Here is a 25730-nt window from a genome sequence, read left to right as displayed (position 1 = left end):
TATAAATGTACAAATTATAAAATTATAAATTTTTGAACATTTACAAAAACTGCCTTAGTTTTAATTTTTTATCTTATTCTAATTCTATATTATACAACCATCTATATTGTTTCTAACTTTTTATTTCCTTTACCCAAATAGCTGTAGGACTCTTACCGTACATTCTCGACCCACCCCTGGGACCCTTTTGTTCAAGAAATCAGCTCCTTGTCATATGTTACCAGATTCGCTTACATTTTTCTTTTGAGATTTTTAAACTGAAAAGATATTTTTCATTTTCATTTGGTATTAGTCCTTATAATCATATGTTGTGATTTTCTGTAGTATAGGCAGAGATGATTTTTATCCTATGTTAACAATACGTTTTTACTATAATAAAACTTCTCAAAATATTCATTTTTCTTTCAAATAAGCTAAGGAATTGGGGGCAGGGGCACTTGACTTCCTAATGAACAGTTTTTATATTCTTCTGCGGCACCCTGGGTGCCTTGGTGAAAGGACTATCCACCCTACAGCCAGCAACCCTCCCTTTGTGCCAGCCTTGCTGCTTTGAACACCCCAAACACCACTTGAGAAGGTAGCATAGCAATCACAGCTGCCAGTTGCTCCAATATAACCCCAACACTCCCCCAAACTGTTTCAGAAGTCTTTCACCTGCCAGACGGGGGTGCTCCCCATCACCCAGGACCACAAGAAGGTCGGGGACTGGCTTCTACAATCCTTCACTTGTGTAAGCCCCTCCTAAGGATGCAAGTATGGTTCTTTTGGAGGATGTATCCTTTGGAAGAAGATGGGGCAGACTCCCTTGCTGTATCTTATTTCTCTACATTAGCAAGTGGTTTGGTTTACTTTGCCATTCTGCTGGGAGACATCATTCTGCTTTGGCACCGCGAGGCCCCAGCCCAAGGGAGAACTTCTCTCATGTGGTCTATTCTTACCTGTTTGGTCTTTGTCATTCTAGAGCAGGGGATCTGGTAACAGGAAGAAAGGGTGAGATGGTAGCAGGATAGGAGGATGCCAACTATAGCCATGGAGCAGCAGCACTGGTTACAGTAGAGATGGCAAAGGCAGCAAGTGGTAGTGGGTACGGGTGGCAGAGACCATGAGAGCTATGATGTGCTGAAGACAAGGAATGACGAGCTGACCATTGGGAGAGTTCCAGAGAGCTACCAAAGGGTCTCAGTGACCGCGGGACCATTAGCTGTAAAATCATCTCTGTCAATGGCTCAGTTCCTGAACGACACAGCACCCATCCCTGTAGGACCGAGGGTCCCAAGAGCTGCAAGACCAGAAGGTGCTACTGGCTCTATGTGTCCACCACTGCTGGAAGTTGGGGAACAGAGTAGCTGCCGAGTGCTAAAACCACTATATTAATCCCAGAGCAGTAAGCCTCTAGCCTGAAAATATGTTCAGCCATAAGTATCCGACTTTGATGAAGGCAGTAGGCCAATAGCTGTGCTCTGTATAAAACTAGTTCTATTAAACATGGGTATGGTAGAAAATGGCCATAGGAGACAAGATGTAGCCCCATTCTTTGAAGACTGAAATACCTCAGAGATCATAGAAGGTGACAGTATTATTAGTGAGCTGGTCAGAGGGTTGATATGATGGCGTGGCAGTGAAAGATACGCCACTGTGCTTGACGACTCGAATTCCATTATTGGGATCAACACGGTGGAAGGAAAGAGTCCACTCTTGAAAGTTCTCCTTTGACCTCAACAAGTGCTTATTGACCCTCACAGACTTCAACACATAAATAAATAAACAAATAAATGTAAATTGAAACACGACACAGGCAGAGTATCGGGATCCTTCGAGACTCAAGGAAGACATAAGTGACTTCAGATGAACTCAAAGTATGCGGAAGATTCAATGAACTTGATCTGCTGATCAATTAAATAATAAAACGAAGTTAAACATTAAGTGGTTGAGCCAATAAAAACCTCCAGTTGGTGAGATAAGGGCTAAAGGTTCTGGGTAATCATTTACTCCTGAGGCTTAGACAGCTGCACAAAGCCGAGAACCTGATAATGACCGGAACCAGAGCCACTGCCTTCCTCAGGTTTGCTTTCAAGTTCTTGCCATGTTGTTGCTGATTTGGGAATGAGCCTTCTTCTGTTGAGATTGTAGGAGGCGAGCAAGACTGTGTTTCTCTTGGGAGATGGTTCTGAAAAGTGAGGCAGAATGCTGCCTTTTCCTGAAACAAATGAGGACCCTGGGAACTCCAGAAGAAGAGGGAGGGATGAAGGGAAGGAAGGAAGAAGCATGGGAGGGTGGGAGGGAGGAAAGAAGGAAGGCAAAAAGATAGCAGATGGGGGAGGAAAGGGAGAGAAAGAGGGAGGAGAAGAGAGAATATCGGCTGAAGGCACTAGAAATAAACAAACGGCCATCGGAAACTCAGGGTTTATATGTCTAGGGTTATTGATGCTGGAAAATGGAACAGAGCACTCATGCATTTAACTTGCAGTTGTGAAGTGTATTAATTTGAGGAAACAGCATTAACCATCAGATTGCGACAATAACGGCTTATGTCTTAAACAATGTTTTTACCAGGCTTCACAGATCAACTTAACTAAAACACAGTGATCACAGAGAATTTACACTGGGAAGTGGGGGACAAAACAAATAACATCCCTTATGGCTTTGGGCAGTGGTTCAGAGTAAAGAGCCGAGGCCGGAAGAATTTTGGGGAGCTGTGGATGAGAGTGATGTCATGTTTCTCACAAGGAGTGGAGACCAGTGTTGTTAACTCACTGCAAGCCAGTACTCGGGTGGGGTGGGAAGTAGGTTAATGCCAATAGCTCAGAAAGAAACAATATTGGTAAGAAAATTTGCTAAGATCAACTGACCCACCTGCTTTCCTGGCTCTTTGTAATTTTCTTGCCCTAAAAGGAAATAGTTAAGACTGATAAATTTCAAATTTATAGCATAGCTCCGCCTTAGCCTTCTGTCCTACGAGACTGAGTTCTGCTGGGCGGTCTTCCTTTCTGTGTACAGTGGGGAGGAAACCGTCGCCCCACCCCCGGCCCCACAGCTCCATTGGGCATGACTCACTCTTACCTCAAGCCACCCAGAGCCTCCAATGGTTACTGTTCTGCCTGTCACATCTCCACACCCATCTCTTTACCAAGTCTTACTGGCTCAATTCCAAATCATCTGAATGTGGGCTTTTTCATGGCAGGCAGCTCAGCCCAGCCAGCATCGACTCCGCACCCTGGGTGCGAACAATTGCTGCCCAAGGCTGCTGTTCCCAGGCTTTCTGCATGCGTCACATGCTGTCTAAAATAATCCCATTCCCTGGCCAGGCCTATGGGAGCCTGCATCCTGTGACCACTGCCTGTTGCTTTGACTGCTGCTGCCTCCTTGAATCTCCCTTCTCACTCTGTGCGAACTACGTCAGACTGGCTTCTGCCTTCGAAAGCAAGCCGAAGCTGCGTGTTTCTTTTGCTGCCCTCTCACGTGCAGCTGGGTACCAGCAGACTAGGTAAAGCAGACGCCCTATCTGTCACTGTTAGGCCCTTAGTCATTATCACTCGTACTCTCTCGCTCCCTTCCCAGCTATGCCTTTCTTGCTCTTTTTCCCTGATCATATTTCACCCTCTCACTCACCAGGGCATGCGTCCTGCATGTTGTCCATAGTCCTGTCTCTTCCCCACCCCCAGCCTTGTCCCACCCTCACCCTATAACTGGTGAACTCCACTTATCTCACAAACTCAAAGAAGTCCATTTCCAGGCATTCACGCTTCTGGTGAAGTATGTATAGAAGGCAGCTAGTGAGAGCCAAGACCTCCAGTCACGCTGGAGAAAGTCACAGAAGAAGCACATTTCATAGAGTCCACAAATGTTTACAGAATCCATGAATGAGCCAGCGATTGTGAGCTCTGAGGCCTTGCTTCCCTGGGAGGGTCTGTAAAGCTGTAGGGGAAGATGGGGCCCTGGATTCCGTCTTCAGTTCAGGGAGTGGCAGAAGTTTCTGGCCAACCTGTCTCCCTAAGGTGTGACCAAGAGCCAGCACCTCAGTTTAGTTTTTCCAGCAGAATTCTTGGGCTTGACCCACTTGACTCTGCCATTCAGTGTTGGTTTGGACTGAGTTGTTTGTCGGTTTATTTCCGAATCCTGATGCAGCCTGGAAGGCTCCCCGGTCTAATCACAGATGGTGGGAGTCAGAATCCTGTTTGAAACCACTCATGTTTAGCTGTAGTAGTGACATGCCTGGACATTAGGTGACCTTTGCAGCGATTCCAAAACACAGGATCATCTCAAACCCAGCACATGCTACACATCTTTAATATGAACAGGTTTCATATTCCCTAGAAGGCAGGTGATGAAAGGCTTCGCCTCACTAGAAACTTCATCCACCCTTACTTTCCTTTACATCGGTTTGGCCCTTCAACTTCTGTGTTCATTGCCAGGTAGTAAGAAGCCATTTTCAGACTTCATGTAACCCCAGTCTTATAAGTCATAGGCTTGACACAACAGAGAGCACGAAGTTCCAAACTTTATAACGAAACGTCTCAATTCCAGGCTGGACCCTGGAGGGAAGGGGCTGTTTGGATAGCCTCATGTCCCCTCCTTTGTCAGCCACTCCCCTCTTCTCTCATCCTAACTGAAGCTTCTAACCCTTCCAGGGCTGGACTAGGGCAACAGAGACCAATATGAGGAGGGGTGCCTTTTAGCTGGGTGCCTAGTCCATGCTGCATCTGTAGAACACCTCACTGGGGACTTCAGGGGTCCTTCTCCTGTCTGGGGTGACTCACGCTTTTTGGTTGTTTCCTCAACTGTTGAGCATCTGTTAGTCCACTTCTGCTGTGGCCACAGAACAGTTTCTATGCAGGTCTCGTGGGCAGGTTTTAAAAAGCTGGAACTTTGACTTCTCTCAAGTCATCTACATCTAGTTGACCTGGAATGTGTGGCTCTGTGTCCCAGCATTTTTGCACCTGCTGCCGTAAAGATATCGCAGGCATTTAGTGTGGGGTGGGCGTTCTCCTCTACTCAACTAATACCCACACTTACAGTTTATGCGCTCTGAACTGAAAGACATGTGAACTCACCCATTCCCTTCTCTGTGTCTTTCCGCCTTTCTACCTCCACTTTTTCCCCACAATAAGCTCCATTGGACATATATGTAACCCTATAAATGCCTCTCTTTCTCTTTCATAAAATCCAGGTGGCTAAGCTGCTTGGTTTGATCATCACAGTGGGTTTGTGTCCCTGAGTTTGGTTCATTAGCATCCCTCTTCAGAGACTTCTGAAATGGTCTCTTCCAAGTTCAGGTAGGGGTTATCTAGGATTATTACACACATAGAGAGACTAAACATTTGTTGTTGTTGCTTTTAAATTTATTGATTTACCTTTATGTTCTATTTGTGTGTGTGTTTGTGTGTGCATGCACGTGTATGGGCACGCACACGCACTATATAACCTGTGTACAGTTCATGAGGAAGCCATAAACGAGTTGTGGTGACCAGAAACCTGCTGGATTAACAGGTGGTTGTGAGCCTTCTTGAATTCAGGGCCTCTTCTGGAAGACTTGCCTTTAACCACTGAGCTATCACTCCAGACCCTTTCCAATATGTTTTTAATCACATCAATATTTCACAAACACTGATTAGACACCAGAGATGAAAGGAAATTCCTGGGTGGTCATTTTGACCTGTCTTGCTTCCCCCTACAGAGATGACAAAACCTATTAGACAAACGGATCTTAATTTTTCTTTCATAACTTTTAGATCTCTTATTTACACATAAATACCTTACATATGTGAGGTGTGTCTTCACGTCAGTTTATGTTATTTAAATTTAGTTTTCTACAACCTGCTTTTCACCCAACAACTGTATTTGTTCTCTCATTTTTAAAATTAGTTCTTCGAGAACATTGTACAATGTGTATTTAGCACATATAGTCCTCAGATCCACTCCCCAGTTCTCTCCACCCAAGTTTGTATCCTCTCTCTCCCTTCCCAGCAGTTATCAATTGGACATAGCTCCTCAGCTAGGGGTGGGACTTTGTACACACCTCCCCTCTCCGTGCTGGGGTTTAGTCCCGCAGAACTTGTCCAGGTCCTGTGCATGCTGTCCCAACCACTGTGAGTTCATATGTGCCCCTTCCTGCTGTGTCTGGAAAACACTGCATTATTTTCTTGTTGTCGTCTACCCCTCTGGCTCTTGAAACCTTTCCATTTCCTTTTCCACAATAATCCCTGAGTTTATGAGGAAGGGGCATGATGTGTGTATGTGTGTGTGTGCATGCATGTGTGTGTGTTTGTGTGTGTGTGTGTGTGTGTTCCACTCAGGGCCAAACATTCTGCAGTCTCTTATTTTCCACATCCTGACAAATTGTGTATCTCTGTCTTGCAGCAAACAGAAGCCTTTTTGATTAGGGTTATAAGATGCATTAATTTATTGGTCTATTAAGCCATTAGCAGTTGATTTAATAATGTGCCCATTCAACAGAATGATAACAGTAGGATCAATAGGATATATGACCTATGTAGCCACAAGTTCTTGGCTAGTTAATGGCATCAGGCCTAATTTATTCTTGTGGAGTGGGCCTAAATACAAACAGAAAGTGACTGATAATACTCACGATTTTTATGCCTCTTTTGTTTTAATGAGCATGTGTGGTGATTCACATAAGACCCCATAGTTCCAAGCATTTCCATTCTTCATCCCCAGCTGGTGGCACTGCTGGGTAGTGCTATGCCCCAAGTGGCTTGGTTTTGCAATTGACTCGGGGCAGTGAGGGAGTGAAAAAAATGACAGACACACGTACAGAAAAGCTAGGATCAAGTAGGGTGTGTGTGCTCTGAAGGAGTTGTACCTGCTTCTCCTAAAACTCAGAACCTTAGCGTCTTCTCATGTACAGCACAAGGAGAAGTTAGCTAGTCTTGGCAGGAGGTCTTTGTAAGCGAGCAGCCTGAGGCTGTAGACATCCAGGAGGAGGGAGCTGCAATCGCTAGCTAGTTTTTGTATCCATGTGATCAATCATCTCTAAACACTGGTACTAGGACCAGAAGAAGAAGGAAGGCTTTGCCAATTTCAAGCCTCTCCTACATGGGGAAAGGAGTTGCCGTCTCCCATGGGTTTGAGGCCTTGGTCCTTGTATGGCTGTGCCCATGTCAATGATACAGATCCATGCTGAACTTCATTCATTCAGGGCTTCCTCTGCTCCCTAGAGGGTAGGCTGGGAGGGTGTAACCTTGTTGGAGGAAGGATATTACTGGGGGCAAGACTTCAGGTTTCCAGACCATGTTCTACTCCCAGTGTGTAGTCTCTGCCTGGTGCCTGCAGTTGAAGATGAGAGCCCTCAGCTACCTGCTTCTGCTGCCTTGCCCTCCGTCCACTATTGTGGATTCTGTCCTCTAAAATTATACGCTCAAACACTTTCCTCAGTCAGTTCCTGTGGTCATGGTGTTTTGTCACAACATTAGAAAATTAATTGACATAGCATGTCTTTCCTGGCCAGCGGTTTCCTGCTGAGTAAGGCTGACAATCAGCTTTCTCCCCTGGTGGTGTGCACAGACCCATTCAGTGCTCAGAAACCCAAATCAGGCTCTTTGCAAGACGTAACCACTAAACGGTCTCTCTAGCCCCTCTTTAATCACTTTAAGTATCCTTATGTAATGTTATGAGTCTAGTATATTTGGGGAAGTTTCCATCTATCTTCTGTGGATTACATCAGAGGATTGGCTTAGATGAGCAGCTTCTCTGGATGTTTATCATTTTGAACCTCAAACTCACAGTAAGTGAAACTTCACCTGTAGTGATTGGTTGTGATCTGTGTATATCAAAAGAACAAGCTACAAGCCTTGAGTTTTCATTAGGGGCTTAGTTCTCAGACAACATGGTGTGAATTCAAAACCCCAGTTTGCCAGGAATTTTTAGAGTCCCTGTTTTTAAACCAGTGGCTGGGGAAAGTGCAGAGATTCTTCAAGTTTGGGGTCCTTGTGACTTCTGGGTAGGTGTTAGGATCGTTCTCATAATTTCATTCCTGTCATGGTCCTGGCTTCATCCTTCATAGTAATGGGCCACACTCCTGCACCCCTGATGGGCCCTGCCTCTATGCCCCACCCCTACTTCACAGAAGAACTAGATCATGATTCTAAGCTTTCGTTGTATCAATGGAGGTAGCTTTTTCTGGCTTTGGAACCCTGTGCTTCAACGAACAACTGTTTACCATATTTTACCTAATCTAAGCATTTTTTAAGGGGCAGTTTCCACCACCCCAGAAATTTTAATCTATTGAAATCTTCCAGATAAAGTTTCAAATAAGTGTTTAAATTTTCATGTACAGGTATTACAAATACCAGCTTAAGAACAGGGAACAGACAGATGTAGAAAGAATCTTATATTGATCTAGACAATCCAGGATAGATTACCCATTTCAGAGATACAGCTAGTAAGACTTGGGGTAAATATATCTTTTCCAAGGTCTCACATTTTGTTAATGACAGCCAAGGCTGGGGACCACATCATATAAGATACAGGATGCTTTCTTGTCTGTGTTTGCTCTTATATTCTTTTATTTCAGTAAGTAGATGCTGAACCTTAGGAAGAGAGAGAAAAAATGTCTACTGGAGCAGACATCAAGGCAAGAGTGGGAGACAGTTCCCATGACAGCAATTCAAGCATGACCCAAGAACAATCCTTCAAGAAAGGTAAAAATCACACACAGAACTCTGGTTACAAAGAAAATAGAATCTAGGCACCCTAATTTCCTTTTTCTTGATAGATAGCATTTTTCTCACTAGTGACCAACAGAGCTAAATAGTAATAAAGCATTTTTATTCCTAATTATTTCATTTCTCTTTTTTTTTGAAAGTAATTTTATTAAATTATAAAAAGTTTCCATTTACGCCCCTCCTCCCAACGCCCTCCCACTCCCCCCCTCCCTCTCCTCCTCCCTCTTTGTCCCCAAGGGCAGTCAGGTTCTCCTGCCCTTTGGGAAGTCCAAGTTCCTCCCCCCTCCCTCCAGGTCCAGGAAGGTGAGCATCCAAACAGACTGGATCCCAAAAATCCAGTATATGCAGAGGAAACCAGTCCCAGTGTCATTGTCAATGGCTTCTCAGAAAGACTGCAGGCCAGCCACATTCAGAAAATCTGGCCACATTCAGAGAATCTGGTTGGATCACATGTTCGTTCAGTCACGGTCCATCTGGCCTTGGTAAACTCTCATTAGATCCGACCCCTTGTATCAGTGGGTGATAGTATCCCTCTCAGTCCTTCGTCAGTTTCTTCTTCCTTCTGCTCCTCATTTGGATCTTGGGGGGCTCAGTTCGGTGCTCCAACGCGGGCCTCCATCTGTATCGCCATCCAACGCCAGATGAAGGATCTATGGTGATAAGCAAAATATTCATCAGTATGGTCACGGGCCAAGGCCGGTTCAGGCACCCCCTCCTCTGTCCAGAGAACAATCTGGGGATCTCTCCTTGGACCTGGGATCCCATATATAATCAAGTTTCCTGTAAACTCTAAAATGACTCCCTTAGTTGAAATATATTCTTCCCTGATCCCACATTCATCCTTCCTCCCTTCCCCCCATCTCGGTCAGCCGAGCTTTCTCCATTCCTCCCCTACTCCCTTCTCTCTAACCCTCTCCCCTTCCAACAACCCTCCCACCCCCCCCCCCCATGCACCCAAGGTTACCTGGGACTCTTGACTATTTCCTACCTCCTGGCGGATCTCATAGGTAATCTTGAAGGCTACAGAACAGATAAGAAACCTGTGACCATTATATGGAAGTGAAAACAAAGACCCAAAACAACTCAGAAAGAAAGAAAGAAAAAGAAAGAAAGAAAGAAAGAAAGAAAACAACCCACCAAAGGCAAAAACAAACAAATTAAAAAACAAAATGAAACACACATAAAAACCAACAGACCAACACACCTCAATCACATCAAAGCAGATTTGAAATGGGAATCTAAGCTTGGCCTTTGACTGTTGGTCTAGGGCTGGAGTCTGTTATCCTCTAAATCATCTCAGATCACTGTCAAGATAGAAAACTTACAACTTTCCCCTGCAAAGATAACAAGGACAGAATGATAGACATGTACACGAACTACACACTTAACTCAATGACATATGTTAAATAAAATTATAGTTAAAGTAGCAAAGCAAGCTGTTCGGTCATTTGAAACAGCCTGTGAAGAAGAGAAAATTTTAAGGATACAAAGGAGAGTCAAATGCTAGCAACCACCATCATTGTGCATGCGGTGAAAACTCCAGTTGTCATCAAGGCCCTTATAGGCAGATTCTTTTGCCACCCTGGTAAAGTGCAGGAGCCACAGAGACTTTCAAAACTTGCTATTAGTAGAGTGTCTGGGATGGAGATCCAGCAGACTGATTCCAAGATAAAAGACATTTGATATAGCCCATGAATACTGAAATAGGAGTAGGATTATTTAGTGTGGTTGAAGTACATGTCACACAAGCAACAAGTTAGTGTTTCCACTAAATTCTGATCTAGCCGGAGTGTTCTCCCCACCATGCTGATGGACAAAAAGAAAAGATGATACGAATGCTGCAAACAGTAAAAAGAATTGTTTTCCTCCATGATTTGTATGTAAATGTGTATATATTATCTGTTTGTCTATCTATCATCTATCCAATCAAAGTAAAAAGGGAAAAAATAACAGCACTTGGGAGGTTGACATAGTAGGATCATAAGTTTTAGTCCAGCCTAGGCTGTGAAATGAAACCCTGTATCAACAAACAAATAAATAAAGACTGTGATAGTAAACTTAATTTAGTTATAGAAGCAACACAAAGTACTTGATAAAAAGTACAGGGCCTTAACTATTGATTACAGTTTTATGTTGGGGCAGAGACAAGACTTGAGTACACGGATGAAGTATGGAGCAGACAACCTGACCACCCTTCTTAATGGGATATGACATGTCTAAACAAAATTGCACTGGAACTTTCAGAAGGAGAAGGGAGGCTTTCTAAAGCTAAATAGTCCTAGACTTAGGCCAAAGGTGCTATCTTGGAGGCTTTCTAAAGCTAAATAGTCCTAGACTTAGGCCAAAGGTGCTATCTTTATATGAATTCAGGGTGCTATCTTACCCTGAATTTAACAAGTGCATCTCCGCACGCCAAGGGTGCAGGGCTGGCTAGTCCAGCTTCATCTGCTTTCTGACTGAAGGCTGGAAGCTGTAAACTCAGAGTTTGACCACAGTGACCACAAATTACTCCTGGATTTCTCTGCCTCCTGACTGTGGTCAAACTAAAGTGACTGGACCAGCGGGAAGCTTTGTGCAAGTCTAGAATAGGGTAGTAAGATGAAAATGACACGCGTCTTCAACCTAGCACCCCCAAACCAGGCTCATAGATTATGTTCACCCTACTTCTTCAAAGCCCTGAACAAGCTGAATATCCTATTGTTAATTATAAATACACTGATCTCAGCCGCTTAAGCAGGGACCTGGGAGTCATTTTCACCCCACCCCTCACCACACTCACGAGCAGTCTCAGTTATAAACCTTTTCCTGCCCTTGATGGCTCATACCCGAGCCCTGAAAACCTTATCTCTGAGGCTGGCTCTCTACACATTTTTTAAGGCTCTGCTTCCAAAGGAACTAGCTCTCCATCTCAAGAGAATGGAGACTTCACAGAACAGTCTGGACCCCCTATACTTCCGAGAACCAAACAGGCATCAGCCTTTTGCCGCCTCCAGACCTAGAAACCATAAGAAGAAGGCAGGCTGACTGCACAACCTCTGTCCCTTTTGCTCCTAGGTTTTTGTTCACTGCGGCATGGCCTGGCCTTCATCTTGCAGCTCTGTAATTTTTCGATTTATACCCAACAAATGAACTTGAGCATTGCCATAACAGCCATGGTGAACACCACAGCAGCAACCAGCCAGCCCAATGCTTCCGCTGAAGGACCCCCCGCCGACTCCCAAGACTTCTGGAATGAAACAGTACAGGAATCTAAGGTACTGATATGTTTTATGAGAGTCTCAACTATTTCTTTGATTCAAGGGCCGTCTTATGAGCAAATGAAATTCCTTTAGTATGAGAACATAAAGATTACCTTACGGGATTTTTATCTCTCTCTATGTAATGCCTGTAAGTGAAACCTTGGCTAAGTCAGAATGAACCATGGTTCCTCATTCAGTAAAAATAAATTCTTCTTCTATACGGATGAAAATCAACCCCTACCAGGCTCATAGATTATGTGCCCTCTCTTCCACATAATGCTCAGTATTTCAGCTATGACGTTTCTTTCTTTATGAGCTTTTCCTTCTGTCTCTATCTATTATGCATAATATATGTATCTATTATAATATATAAAATATAGTAGTTCATATATATCCTATATGAAGATGAATATTATATGTATTTGCCTTCCTGAGACAGACTTTTTATGTTTGTCTTCAAACTCCTTATCCTCCCGCTTCAGCCTCCAAAGTAGTTGGAGTTCAGGCAAGTACCAGCATGGACTCCTGTAATTTTTTGTTTGTTTGTTTTTGTTTTTCGAGGCAAGGTTTCTCTGTATCCTTGGTGCTTATCCTGGAACTAGCTCTTGTAGACCCGGCTGGCCTTGAACTCACAGAGATCCACCTGCCTCTGCCTCCCAAGTGCTGGGATTAAAGGCGTGCGCCACCACTGCCCTACTCTGACTCCTATATTTTAATTGGTCAGTTAATCACGTCAGGGTGATAGAAAAGAATATATTATGCATATACTTAGGGTTTTTTTTATGAAACTGGTGACTTGGAAGAATTGAGCAGTGTTGAAATGAACTGCACATTGCTTCCTGTGTCTCAAGTCTTACAGTCAAGTCAAACAGCTCAGCCAGATGTGAAGCACAGCTGTAATCTCGTGACTTTGGAGGTGGGAGCAGAAGGACTAAGAGATCAAGGTCATCCTGGGCTGGCTAGAACCTATCTCAAACCAAAATGAAATGAAACAAGTCACGTATGCCGCCAAACAATGAGTTCTTCTTGTCGCCTAGGCCCCGGTGTATGACTGGACGCCAGAAATCCAGGGTATCCTCCTCAGCTCCCTGAGCTACGGGTCATTCTTAGCTCCGATCCCCACTGGCTATGTGACTGGAGTATTTGGAGCCAAGTATGTTGTTGGAGCGGGTTTGTTAATTTCTTCAGTGCTGACTCTCTTCACTCCACTGGCGGCTGATACTGGAGTAGCCTTGCTCATTGGCCTTCGGGTCATCCAAGGCATAGCTCAGGTATCAAGATCTTTACCAAGTATAACTGGCAAATATCTATGTTCTAGGATGATCTCATATCTCTAAGAATGAATAATTTCCCCCAGGTTATGGTATTAACAGGTCAGTACTCAATATGGGTCAAATGGGCTCCGCCATTGGAAAGGAGTCAACTCACCACCATTGCTGGATCAGGTAACTGGTATCTGAACCTCATTTTGTGTGCGCTGTCCCAGAGTACTCAGCAATGGACTACTAAGAGAACAAAAACCTTGTTTCCTAGTTACCCCGTCTTCATAATTCTTGCTTTGAAGAACTAGATCATCTTTTTTTGATCAGAATAGTATGTTACCAACGCAGCAAACATTCTTGGATTTTGTATACATTAATTTCTTTTACCCTCTTAGGAACCCTACAAATCACTTAAGAAGTATGTACACAGTGTAAAAAAAAATCCAAGACACAAGTAGACTGATAAGTGTCTGAGATCAAGTGGCTGCTGAGGGAAGGAGCAGGGTTTGTATTGCTGTAGTCTTGATTGAAGCTCAAACCCTCATTCACCATCACTCAACTCTGTAGGAAGCTTCTGGATTCCCAAGGCCAGCTCTCATTTACATAATATCCTTGCATCTTTTGCTTAGGAGCAATGCTTGGGACCTTCCTTGTCCTCATTGCTGGTGGTCTTCTTTGCCAGAACCTCGGATGGCCTTATATCTTCTACATCTTTGGTGAGTTTGTTCATTTTTAAAATTTCAGAATGTTTCTCTATGACAATGAATGCTGGGTATCTGGGTTGAACGCATCTTTGGCTGTCTAAATTCGAACAGATAGCATTTATGTAAAGTTGGCAATGTTCAAAACTAGTCATGGTGAAAATCTAGCTGATTTATAAAAGAGCCTCTAGATTTTAGTATTCTGGGGGCTGGAAAGATGGCTTAGCAGTTAGGAGTTTTTGTTGCTCTTGCAGAGGACCCAGGATCAGTTCAAAGCACCCACAAAATGGCCCATAACCTTTTGTAACTCCAATTCTAGGGGATCCCATGCCCTCTTCTGATCTCCACAGGTGCACAAACACATGTGAAGACAAAAAGCTCATACATATAAAACAAAACAAGTAAATTTCAAAAGAGAAACTAGTATGAATTTAATACTTTGGTTATGTGGTTGAATACCCTTATGACTTTATGGACATCAGCATTGTTATTGTTTATAAACACTTGGTGGTGGGGGACCAGTCCCAGGAGGGGCAGCAGCAGGCTACCCAAGGCCTCGGCAGGGCAGTAGCAGGTCCCCAGAGGCCTCCACAGGTCCCCTTGGTGAGTGGAAGACCAAGGTGGGTGAGAGATAGAAAGATACGCCATGCAGAGAGAGAGAGTTTGGGTATAGTGTTTATTTAGTGAGTTATGGAGAGGCAAGGGAAGCTGGAAAGGGAGAAGGGGGGAAAGGGTAGAGAGAAAGAGAGGAAAGGGGGTAAAGAGATAGAGAGAGAGGGAAGGGAAAGTGAGGTAGTAGTTACTTCTTCAAAAGAGGGACAGGGAGAGAGAGAGAGAGACAGAGAGAGAGAGAGAGAGAGAGAGAGAAAGAGAGAGAGACATACACAGAGAGAGACAGAGAGAGACACACACAGAAAGAGAAGGCTGGAGAGGAGGCAGGGGATCTGCTTGTGTGGTGGGGGGAATGGAGGGTTGGGACTGGTTGGAGCTCGTCTCTTAAAGGACAGGGTACCCAGGTGACAGGGATGATCAGGAAAATAATAACAAGCACACATACACTTTTCTGGGCTCAGGAGATGGCTCAGTTGGTAAAGTGATTGCCATGTAGGCATAAGGAGCTGAGTCTAATGTCCAGAACTCATGTGAAAAATTGAGTATCATGGCGCACGTCTTGGAAGCAGCTGCTTTTCTTCCTGAAGTCCCACGGAGCAGCTGGTGGCCTCTTTTCTGTTTCTCTCATCACACAGTGCTGACAGGCTCTTCTACCGCAGGTGGAATTGGCTGTGCCTGTTGCCTGATCTGGTTTCCTCTCGTATATGATGACCCACAGAACCACCCCTTCATCAGCGCTGCTGAGAAGAGATACATTGCGTGTTCACTGGCTCACGAGGTACATTGAGGAATCTCCTTGTCACTTTCCCTATCCCTGGGCATCTCAGAGGTAGAGCAGGGTCACTCCTATCTTGTGATGGAGGACATAATCGCATGTGTTTTCTTTTAGGTTTGCTCACCAGGCTGGTCTCTTCCCATTAAAGCCATGGTCAAATCTCTCCCACTTTGGGCTATTGTAGTTTCTTACTTCTGCCAGTATTGGCTGTTATCCACGATGATGGCATACACACCCACATATATCGGCTCTGTACTTCAAGCAAACCTCAGAGACGTGAGTATAAAGAAGGCGTACCCGTTTGCTGTGTTTCTCTGTGTGGTCTCACTCGTGGCCACAGGATGAGGAATTTAGGCCAGGACCCCTCACAGGAAATGCAGCTAGGTAACTTGGATTCACACTGATCTCAGTGTGGTTCACTGCTTACTTGAGCAGAGGTGTGGTTCCAAATCAGGTCACGGTGTCATATTTTTAAAAGTCCTATGCAAAAAAATTTATACTTAATGAAGTCAGCATTTATAAACAAGATTTTTTTCCATTGGCAACATAAAAATTTTAAAATGATTAAAAAATTCTGTTGTAAATAAGATGTTATTAGACTTCTTTTCCTTTCTTCCTTCCTTCCTTCCTTCCTTCCTTCCTTCCTTCCTTCCTTCCTCCCTCCCTCCCTCCCTCCCTCCCTCCCTCCCTCCCTTCCTCCTTTTCTTTCTCCCTTTTTCCCTTCCACCCTCTCCTCTTCTTTCTTTTTTCCTTTCTTCCCTCCCTCCCTCTCTTCTTTTCTTTCTTTCTTTCTTTCTTTCTTTCTTCCTTCCTTCCTTCCTTCCTTCCTTCCTTTCTTTCTTTCTTTCTTTCTTTCTTTCTTTCTTTCCTTTTTTTTTCCCCTGAGATAGGGATTCACTAAGTATCCCAGCTTAGCATGGAATTTACTATGTAGCTGGCCTCCAAATTCAGGTCTTCTTATTTCCTCCTCACTGTAGGATTACAGGCATATACCTCCAAGCCTAGCTCAAAATCTTTAAAATAACTATTTCTAAGTGATCTTTATATATGAAGAGAGCGCTTATTATTTTATTAAAATTATTGAAACCAGGGATGGTAGCACATGCCTTTAATCCCAGCACTTGGGAGGCAGAAGATAAGGTGTGTGAGTTTGAGCCATCCTGCTCTACATAGTGAATCCTGGGTCAGTAAGGACTACATAGTGAGACCTTCTGTCAAAAAAAAAAAAATTAAGAAGATTGAGTTATGTGCACATTTTCCCCTCCAGAACTACAGTTAAGTTACAATTCTAGTAACAAAGAATTTAATTTGCACTGGAAGTGATGTGTGTAAAATGCAAAGCCATAGACCCGGGCCATCCATTCAGGATCAGTCGGGGCCACAGTGGGGAAGTGCTGAGGCTGCTTGTACTTGCCATCTCCCATCTCCAGAGTGGAATCTTGTCGGCCCTGCCATTCGTGTTTGGCTGTGTCTGCATTATCCTGGGGGGACTACTGGCAGATTTCCTCCTCTCCAGGAAAATCCTCCGACTTGTGACTATCAGGAAACTCTTCACTGCAATAGGTAAGGGCTAAGTTGGATACTCAGTGACTGTGGGAGCTCTGGAGTCCCCTTTTTATGACTTTTGTTCTACTGCAGGGGTCCTTGTCTCCTCTGGGATCCTCGTGCCCCTGCATTGGGTCAGATCTAGCCGCAGCGCCACAATGGCCTTCTTGGTTCTGTCGTCTGTCTTCTGCAGCCTCTGTGACTCAGGGGCCCTCATAAACTTCTTAGATATTGCTCCAAGGTAGGGACCTTTCTGCCTCATCCTCACAGAAGCTCAGTTGAAGTACAGGAACCCTAGCTACCCTTGCTCTGATGCAAAGGTAGTGTATGCATCAGGTCACAGGGACAGTAATATCAGCGCTACCTCTCTGCAGTTCCTGAAAGGGACTCTGGGCTAGTGGGCCATTGTGAATGCAGCCTTTCCTAGCTGAAATAAGAGCAGTCTGTGGCCATGCAGACACCTCACCTGTAAGTCAATGCTGAAGAATGCAGCAGGTCCATTGGATTGGTTCCTGAAAGTTCTCAAGAAATCCCATCATGGAGGTTCATGTGGAGCTTAAACAAATGGGGAAGGGGGTTGAGAGAAATGGCTCAGTTGGTAAATACTTGCCAGGCAACCATGTGGACTTGAGTTCTGTCCCCAGAACTCACACTGAAAAAAATAAAGTAAAATAAAACAAGCCAGGTATAGTGGTGTGTACTTGCAATCCTAGAGTTGGGAAGCTGGCAAGAGGTACGGATCCCTGTGGCTTGCTTGCAACTGGTCTAGCCTACTGGGCAATTTCTATGCTAGTGAGAGACAATATTCCTAAAGAAATATGGACAACAACTGAAGAATGACACCCAAGGTCATCTTCTGGCCTCCACTTGTAGCACATACATGAACATGCATACTGGCACACATGTGAACACATATACACCCACCAAAATAAAGGGACAAGACATAGAACCAAAGGAAAGAATCGTTATCTCTGGTATGGGTCATGCCAGAGAGAACTGAGACCGGACGTAAAGCTCCCGGGGTCTAATTCAGGCACAGGACATGTTTCATCTTTACACAATGGGCCCCTGAAGCATGTAGGACACAGGCTGGTCTAGAGAACAGCCATCTCATCCCATGAAGGTCTTTGATACAGAAGGAGGAGACATTTTATCCCGAAACAGGGCTACAAGATTGGACTCAGTAGCAAGAACAAGAAGTTGACACGTTAGCATAGATTACCCCTCCAAGGCTGAGCCTGTAGCATAGAGGTATAAGGATCATTAGTTAGCATATGGTGTTCAAGTTTAATATGCACCACCCTAAACCTCCCCAGAGATAAACATAGAGATAGGACAGCACAATTTAACCGAGATGAGCCCTTTGCTTACCTGAGACTTCCCCCTTCCCAGGTACGCTGGCTTTCTCAAGGGACTACTGCAAGTCTTTTCTTATATAGCAGGAGGCATAGCTCCTACAGTTGCTGGATTTTTCATCGGTCAGGTAAGGTTTAAACATTGTAAGAAGTAGCAGTAAGAGAAACTTAATGGCGGTAGTTAGTAGAAGTCAGTCTAATGTGCTGTTAGTTCCTCAGTGAGGAAGAACTCAAAGCTCATGCATCTGGAGTTTTTAACAAACCTTCATTCTCAGCTCAGCTTATGAAGGGAAATTCCATAGTCTGTGGGTGTGGTGCATGTGAAAATGCTCAGGGTCGTGGATTATGGTTTGTGAATTCTTACAGGATGAGCCTCTCATGTTAAAGTCACGTTTCTCATGCATGATCATTCAGCATAGTTTGCCTCAAACTGAGGGCTCTCAGAATTAGTACCAGTGCTGCTGGGATGCCAGTTTTCATTCTAAAGCCTCCATCCTGGAGTTGTGTTGAAGGAGGCCACTTGTTTGTTTCTTGGTCGCCCAGCAGTTCAGACCAGAAATAATCACACAAAACTGTATTACTTAAATCACTGCTTGGTCCATTAGCTCTAACTTCTTATTGGCTAATTTTTACATATAAATTTAATTCATCTCCATTAATCTGGGTATCACCACGTGGCAGTTGCTTACCAAGTAAAGTACCAACGTCTGTCTCTGGCGGGGCTACATGGCGTCTCTCCTTACTCCTCTTTCTTTCTCCCAGCATTCAGTTTAGTTTTCTCCACATACCTCTATTCCCTGCATAGGCCCAAGACAGTTTTCTTTATTCAGTAATGGTAATTACAGCATACAGAGGGGAATCCCACATCAGAGTTGCATTTTTACGTCGTTAAAATAAGCACAGCAATGTGGGACATGCATGTAATTCCAGGACTTGGGAGGCCAGTTTGGCCTTCATTGCCAGACCATGTTTTACAAATAAATCCCTAAAAGAAGAAACAAGTTAGAATAAACAAATAATTAAACCTGATGACTTGCTTAAGAATTATATAGACATCCCTTTCACATGGAAAGGGATGTCTGTGAGATTTATGAAAATCTCACTTCTAATCTTCCCGTGACTTTGTATTAGTAATTCAGAAAAAGACAGGAGATTAGCAAAGAATGGACTTTTGTTTTAATGAAATCAAGTCCCCTTTTGCCTTGAAGCTCTCTAATCTCTGAAAACACACTGTTAGGGATTGGTTAAAATGAAAATTCTCATGTAGACCTTGTTTCTCTTGTCACTTGATTGACTGATTAGTTCATTCATTTAGTCATTCGTTTGCTGATTCAAAAAAACTATTAAATGTTAGTGTGTACTATGTCCATTGTTTTAGCACACACAAACACACACACACACACACACACAGAAGTGTCCCAACCCTATCCCATTAAATCTACACTGAAAAACAATTGACAAAAAACTGAAGTAAATTATAGACGGATTGGCGGTAAGTGCTGAGAGAAGCAGAGAGTAGGAAACAAGACCAGTTTATCAATGTGGCCAAAGACAGAATCTTTGAAAAGGTGACTTTAAGCAAGTACTGGAAAGAAGTGAGGGAGTGAATCAAAAGAGTGTCTGATGGGAAATGCTTTCTAGCCGAGGGAAGAGGGGACTGACGGCCTAATGTTAGACATGTAGCAGTATATTCCAGGAAGAAAATGGGCATCATGGAGGTTGGGCTGAGCTAAGAGAAGGAGCATCAAGACATAGCACCCCAACTTTTCTGAACCAGGGTACAAGAAGTAGGCCACCATTGCTAACAAGTAGTTTCCTTGCCTCCAGGATCCAGAGCTTGGCTGGAGAAATGTCTTCTTTCTGGCAGCTGCTATTGATGTCATAGGCCTTCTCTTCTACCTCGTCTTCGGCCAAGCAGAGGTACAGGACTGGGCTAAAGAGCAGACCCGTCTCTGAGAAGAGCAAGCAATGTGTGAGATCCTGACACTTCCCTTCAAAGATCTGATTTTGTGCCTGCTTGGCTGCTAAAGACATCTAACCGAAAGGGGCTTTGTTCCAGGGTCATCTCAGAGATCCTGGCTAGATGATACTAAAGGTATTTCCCCCAACAATTGGAAGTCTCACACGAAAAGGGAGCAATTGGTTGTTTATAACTGTATGCTCCTGAAAGCACAGGTGTGTCCGACTTTCTATGAATCCTCTATACTTTCCCCTGTTGCCATGGTAAAAGCATCAGGGGTTGGAAGATAATTTACAATAAAACTGAAGAGGAAGTCAGAAGTACATGAGTGATGAATTGAACCCATGGAAGAGAGGTACCATGAACTCTGTAAGCTGCCAGCAATAGAGACCTGACAACCCGTACAACAGAGCATCTATAGGCCGAAGTCCTGGGGCAGGAGGCCAAAGTGGACAGTTGCTCTCATGTAAAGTGAGAGGGTTAAAGAGCCATTGTGAGTCTTGGTGTGTGCAGAGGGTCTAACTGAAGCAAACCAGGATAAAGCACAATGAAAAGTGAATCTATCATGTAAACATGAATCAGCTTTCTTCAACTAATACAAGAGGGGCAGTAGAATTCAACCATTCCAGACAGTTCCTGTCTGTGGATCTTGGCTTTGGATCAAAACCACTTCTAGAACATAAGTGCCACTCAGGCACTCTCTGGAGTCAACTCTTCCACAGTTACCTTCTTTTTGACCACTCTGACCTGGACCCCTCAATGGGATGTGGATCTGTGCAAATCCCTTATGTCTTAGTCTTTGGGAGTAGACACGGGCTTGTGTGACTCTGATCTCCTATGTACTGCTTTGCAACATTGGTCTCACAATGACTGCTCCTTGCCTGCTTCTCTGACTCTTGTGGTCTCAGCCACTGTTCAATGGGTCTCATCAATGTAACATGTCTTCTAAAAATGTTGGTAAGACCCAGGCTTGCTCCAGCTCATTTCTAATGTTTAGAGAGTGTGTATGGTGTTGTATGGTGTTTCTTTGCGTTAAGAATCCACATGGACTATAAAAGAGAACATAAACACTCCAACACTAAATAAATGCTAATAAATACATCAGTGTATATGGAGACATGACAGACATCACAGTCATGCACAGTTTGAAATAACTCACTCTCACAGGGGGATAGATGACTTTAATGACAGCATCACAAGCGAGTGTGCAGTGACAGCTGTGGACTATGTAAGAAAGAGGGGCACATCTTAGTAGAATACGTAAGTGCCATGCACTAATTTAAGGGTGAGTGGTAGCCACCACCATTACACAGCCTCAATTGAACTGGTGTTTGAAGATCACCTGATGTAGGAGGCTGATGGATCGAATGTTCTAGGAAAGACCCTCTAGGAAGATCCACAGCATTTGCAAAGGCCTGGTGGTAGAGAGAAAAGGCAGGCATGAACAGGAGCAGAATTGACTGGGAAGTGATTGAAGAAGAAAAATCAGGAGTGAATAAGAGGAAACTGGGCAGTGAGGAGGTTATAGAAGTATTGAAGTCAAGAACCTCCAGGGCATTGTGGACTGAGTGAAGAGTACTGGTCTTTATGTTAAAATAAGTGATTGCATTTTAGTGGGAAGGGACACAAACAGGGTTCTGATTTTCAGTGGTCAGACTGCATAAAAGAATTGGTTAGGAGGTCCCTGTGCAGTCCAGGAGAGTGGTGGTCCATGGTATGGGTGGATGGGGGAGAGAGAGAGAAGCAAGTGGATAGCCTGACCATACTCTAATACCCTAAGAGAGAGTGGATGATGTCCACAGTAACAATTGCAAATTGTTACCGTAAAATTTTGGTTTATTGTTAGGTCAATGGGGATGCTTCTCACAATAACAACACACACAATGAAGACCACAAACAAAAACATGGGCACAAAGGCCTGGATGGCACACATGACATTTGGAGTTCAGTTACAAATTTGGTAACCATTTAAACAGAGGTCATGATTAAAATTTTCAATGTGGATGAGATTGCCTGGGTAGACAGTATGACATAAAAGAGAAAGCCTATAACTAATCCTTTATGGTCAGCTAGAGGATAGAGAAAAGAGGAAGGTGGGGGGAAGAACAGAGAGAGGAATGGAGGAAGGAAGGGAGGGAAGTATAGAAGGCAAACCAAGAGACTACTATGAAGATGGAGAAATGGAAAGAACAAATTCCAACAAGGAGCAATCGGTCAGTGTGGCATCAATCTGCAGGGATCTGGCTGATGGGGAGGAAGCAGAGTGAGAAGAAAAGGGTCCACTTCTGAGACTTCGGAGGCAAAAGAGAGGGAGGAAAAAAGGTGAGAGGTTCAACGAAAGTCTGGAGCAAGCTATAGAAGACCCCAGAGGCAGAGCTAGCTGAGAAATCAAAGTGGCGTAAACAAAAGCTTCAAGCGTGAAGGAAAGTTCCTGGGAGGGGGATGAGGAAGGACTGCCATGTGCTAAAGACAAGCTGGGAAGATAACAGGAGTGGGATGTAGGTGGTCTCGCCCTTCGTCTGACAGATCAAGGTCATGTCCACATTAGTTAGTGAGAAATCAAAGGAGGGCTTTGTTCTTAGTACCTTTCTTTCTACTTGAAAGTACAGAGGGTGCATGAGTGGTCTGTGGGTAAGACAGAGGCTACAGTGTTCTTGTTACATAGAAGAACAGCATGGCAGAGATGCCCTGCTGGTGGCCAGGCAAGGTCTTTGCCTTCCATACAACCCTGGAACAACCACACATGCTTCCTCTTCTAGTCCATTCATGGCAGTTTCCAACCCCAGAAGGTTCAGGAACCAGGGCATGCATTGTTTTACACATCTTCAACAAAGTATGGGGTTCCATATACAGTAAGTACCGATAAATGTTTAAGTCATGTATTGGAGTAACTCTGGGGTGGTATAGAAGACCAGTTAGAGAACAAAAGGAATGGGAAAGTATCTAGTTTCTGCCCTGTTGCTGTGACAAATACAAATTTGTCACCACCTGGGGTTGGTGGCTCCTTGGGGATGGGAGTCTCACAAATCCTTACAGGAGGAAAGGATTTATTTGACTTACACGCACATCTAGGTCACAGTCCATCATTGACGGGAGTCAGGGCAGGATCTCAAGCAGGGATTTGAAGCAGAAGCCATGGAGGAATGTCACTTACCAGCTCACCCACAGGCTCATATTCTCCTTGCTTTCTTATACAGCCCAGGACTGTGTGCCTCAGGGTGGTGCTGCCCACCACAGGCTGGACTCCCTTGCACCAGCTAACCATCAATCACCCGCCCCCCACACACCCATAGACAAGCCCATAGGCCAGTCTGACAGTCTGATAGGACCAATACTTTGGCTGAGACTCCCTTCTAAGGTGACTCTAGGCTATGTCAAGTTGATGGGTAAAGCTAATGGGGACAGGAGAAAAGGAACCAATTTTACCCCAAATTTATATGCCTTTGCTTTCAGAGCACATTGGTTTTTTTTTTTCCTTGTAGTGTTATGTTGTCAGAAACCTGGGTGTGACACCGTCACTCTCTTTGGCAATCTTGGACCTGACTCAGGTCTCATTAAAGCACATAGTCAGGTTCCCAAGGTCTTCATTAATCTCTTTCTTTTCCCTCCCATGACACTTTTATTTTTATTTTTTGATATTTATTAATTTGTATTTTACTCCTACAAGGGTTTTGCCTGCATATATGTCTGTGCACTATAAGTGTGCAGTGCCTATGGAGGCCAGAAAAGGGCATTGCACCCCTGAAACTGGAGTTACTGATGATTGCTAGCTGCCATGTGGGTGCTGGGAATCGAACCCGGGTTCTCTGGGAGAGCAGTCTTCTTAACTGCTGAGCCATTTTGCCAGTTCCGATTTTTGTTTGTTTGTTAATCAGTCATCTTCAGCTCCTGCCTGTAACACGTCTGACTTCTCTCTGGGACCATCAAAGAGGAAACTGATTTTTAAAAATATTTTCTTTCAAATTGGGCCATCCTAAAAGAATATAAATAATTTAAGTTGTTTTTTTTTCAAATGGCTCACATATTTACAACGAAGAGGAATGAATGTTGCAAATTGGAAACAAAATGAACAAAAACAAACCCAAACCAAGAGGCCTTTCATGAAGTTGTAGAGAAAAATTTCATCTTATGTTTGTTTATTTGCTCATTGAGGAGGACAGATAAATAAATCCACCTTTAAACTCAGACATATAACTTGTTGCATACAATATACAATACACAGTGCAGAAGAAGTACACGGACAAAAGCGGGTGAGACTGGTCTCCCAGGTTCCTCGCGCCACCCCCTCCTGGGGTTGGTGGCTCCCTGGGGATGGGAGTCTCACACAGGTTCCTCTTCCTTTTAATAAGGACTCTGACCTCGTGCTTCGTAAGCGCTCAGTTTGCTATTAACTTTTGTAGAAACAGGAAAACAAGACACACAGAGATGTCACTGGAGAGTTGTCACGCAGAGAGTGTGCCAGCACCTCAAAGAAATTAATGTAGGCTAGGAGACTTTTCCTCAAGTCGTCTTTCTTGTCCAGTGACAGGTTATCCACGCCATTTTCGCATGTCTCCCCTATGGACATAAAAATAAATATATCTAGCTGCCAGGTGCCACCTTGCCTCCTTCCTCTGCCCTACCCTGGGAGATCTATGTGAAAATATCTGAATCGCTGCTGCATTTTGCTAGGTCCAGTCTCAGGGCCCAAAGATGCTCAGTGCTGTGTGTTGAGGCTGCATCCTGTAAACAAAACAAGCGAGTCAAAAGCCACTGTGCCCGTAGAGCTGGCTCTCCTGTAGTTCTATTGCTGCCCTCAAAACAGCACATTACGTGTGTAATAATAAGAGGTACATTCTCTATGTCCCCACATTTCATCTTTTCATACACTGATTTGTTATTAAGACGATGAAAATAAAACCTTTCCTGGGGACCCTGCACCAAGCACGCACCGCACTCCAACTTCCGGGTCCCTGCACTCAGGCACCATCTGCCCTTTTTAAGAACCATTCCTGACACCCATAGAGGCTGCTGTCTGACACACTGGGGTGCGTCTGACTGTTACCAGGCAGCCGGACCAACTCCTCTGTACTCACACGCCCTATCTAGAGCCTGGAAAAAAATCACGGCCAAGATGCTAACCCAGAGGGTCCAGCCAGGATCCTAACTGGAGCAACAATGAAGAAGGCACACATTATTCTGCTTTGTTTTGTTTTTGTGGATGTGTTTTTCCTGTTTGATTGGTGTGATTTTGTTTTTGCCATTTTGAGACAAGGTTTCACTGGCCCAGAACTCAATATATAGACAGTCTGACCTCAAACTCACAGAGATCTGCCTGCCTTTGCCTCGTGAATATTAGGATTAAAGGTGTGTGTCACCATGTCCAGCCCTGTTCTAGTCATCTTTAAACTGATTTTACTTATTTTTAACTTAAAATTTTCAGTGTATATATTCGATGTATATGATCCATAAGAACAGCTGCTTATAGCTGGAGAATGTGCATTGAGTACGTTCCTCCCATGCCTGCCTTCCCTTTAATTCTTCCTCCTCTCACCCCCAGTTTGTCCCCATTGTTTCCCTAGATGGTTTTGTTTTGATTTCCATGTCCTATATATGATGTT

At 44.1% G+C, this 25730-nt stretch overlaps 2 protein-coding genes and 1 long non-coding RNA gene across 7 annotated transcripts in view; 1 reads left to right on the top strand and 2 right to left on the bottom strand.

Moving 5' to 3' along the window:
• The first annotated feature begins 1969 nt into the window (after positions 1-1969).
• On the top strand, positions 1970-21133 carry Slc17a4 (solute carrier family 17 member 4). The gene is made up of 12 exons (XM_048428050.3): positions 1970-2062; positions 8531-8657; positions 11736-11935; positions 12958-13191; positions 13278-13365; positions 13812-13898; positions 15155-15273; positions 15385-15546; positions 16701-16833; positions 16909-17056; positions 18208-18298; positions 19998-21133. The coding sequence occupies exons 2-12, from the start codon at positions 8567-8569 to the stop codon at positions 20124-20126; spliced, it is 1482 nt and encodes a 493-aa protein (XP_048284007.3). The 5' UTR covers positions 1970-2062; positions 8531-8566; the 3' UTR covers positions 20127-21133.
• LOC148119848 (uncharacterized) lies at positions 14290-18208 on the bottom strand. The gene is made up of 2 exons (XR_015734858.1): positions 17282-18208; positions 14290-15750 (listed from the first exon to the last, which is right to left on the bottom strand). It is a non-coding gene; the product is annotated as an uncharacterized LOC148119848 (long non-coding RNA).
• Slc17a1 (solute carrier family 17 member 1) overlaps positions 18973-25730 on the bottom strand; it is a 30797-nt gene continuing 24039 nt past the window's right edge. For 2 of the 5 annotated variants that reach the window (XM_048428051.3, XM_048428054.3), the window contains exon 13: positions 24250-24687. The gene's annotated coding sequence lies outside the window, so the exon portion shown is untranslated. Of the gene's footprint in view, positions 20123-21945; positions 24104-24249; positions 24688-24709; positions 24853-25730 lie in introns of those variants that run through there. The other 3 variants (XM_085699308.2, XM_048428053.3, XM_048428052.3) reach the window with 3 other exon arrangements.

This window comes from Myodes glareolus, chromosome 14 (genome assembly GCF_982192425.1).
Source record: "Myodes glareolus chromosome 14, mMyoGla1.1, whole genome shotgun sequence".
NCBI classification, from domain to species: Eukaryota; Metazoa; Chordata; class Mammalia; order Rodentia; family Cricetidae; genus Myodes; species Myodes glareolus.
Note: the sequence above shows the minus strand (reverse complement) of the source record. Positions and strands in the feature narration are given on the sequence as shown.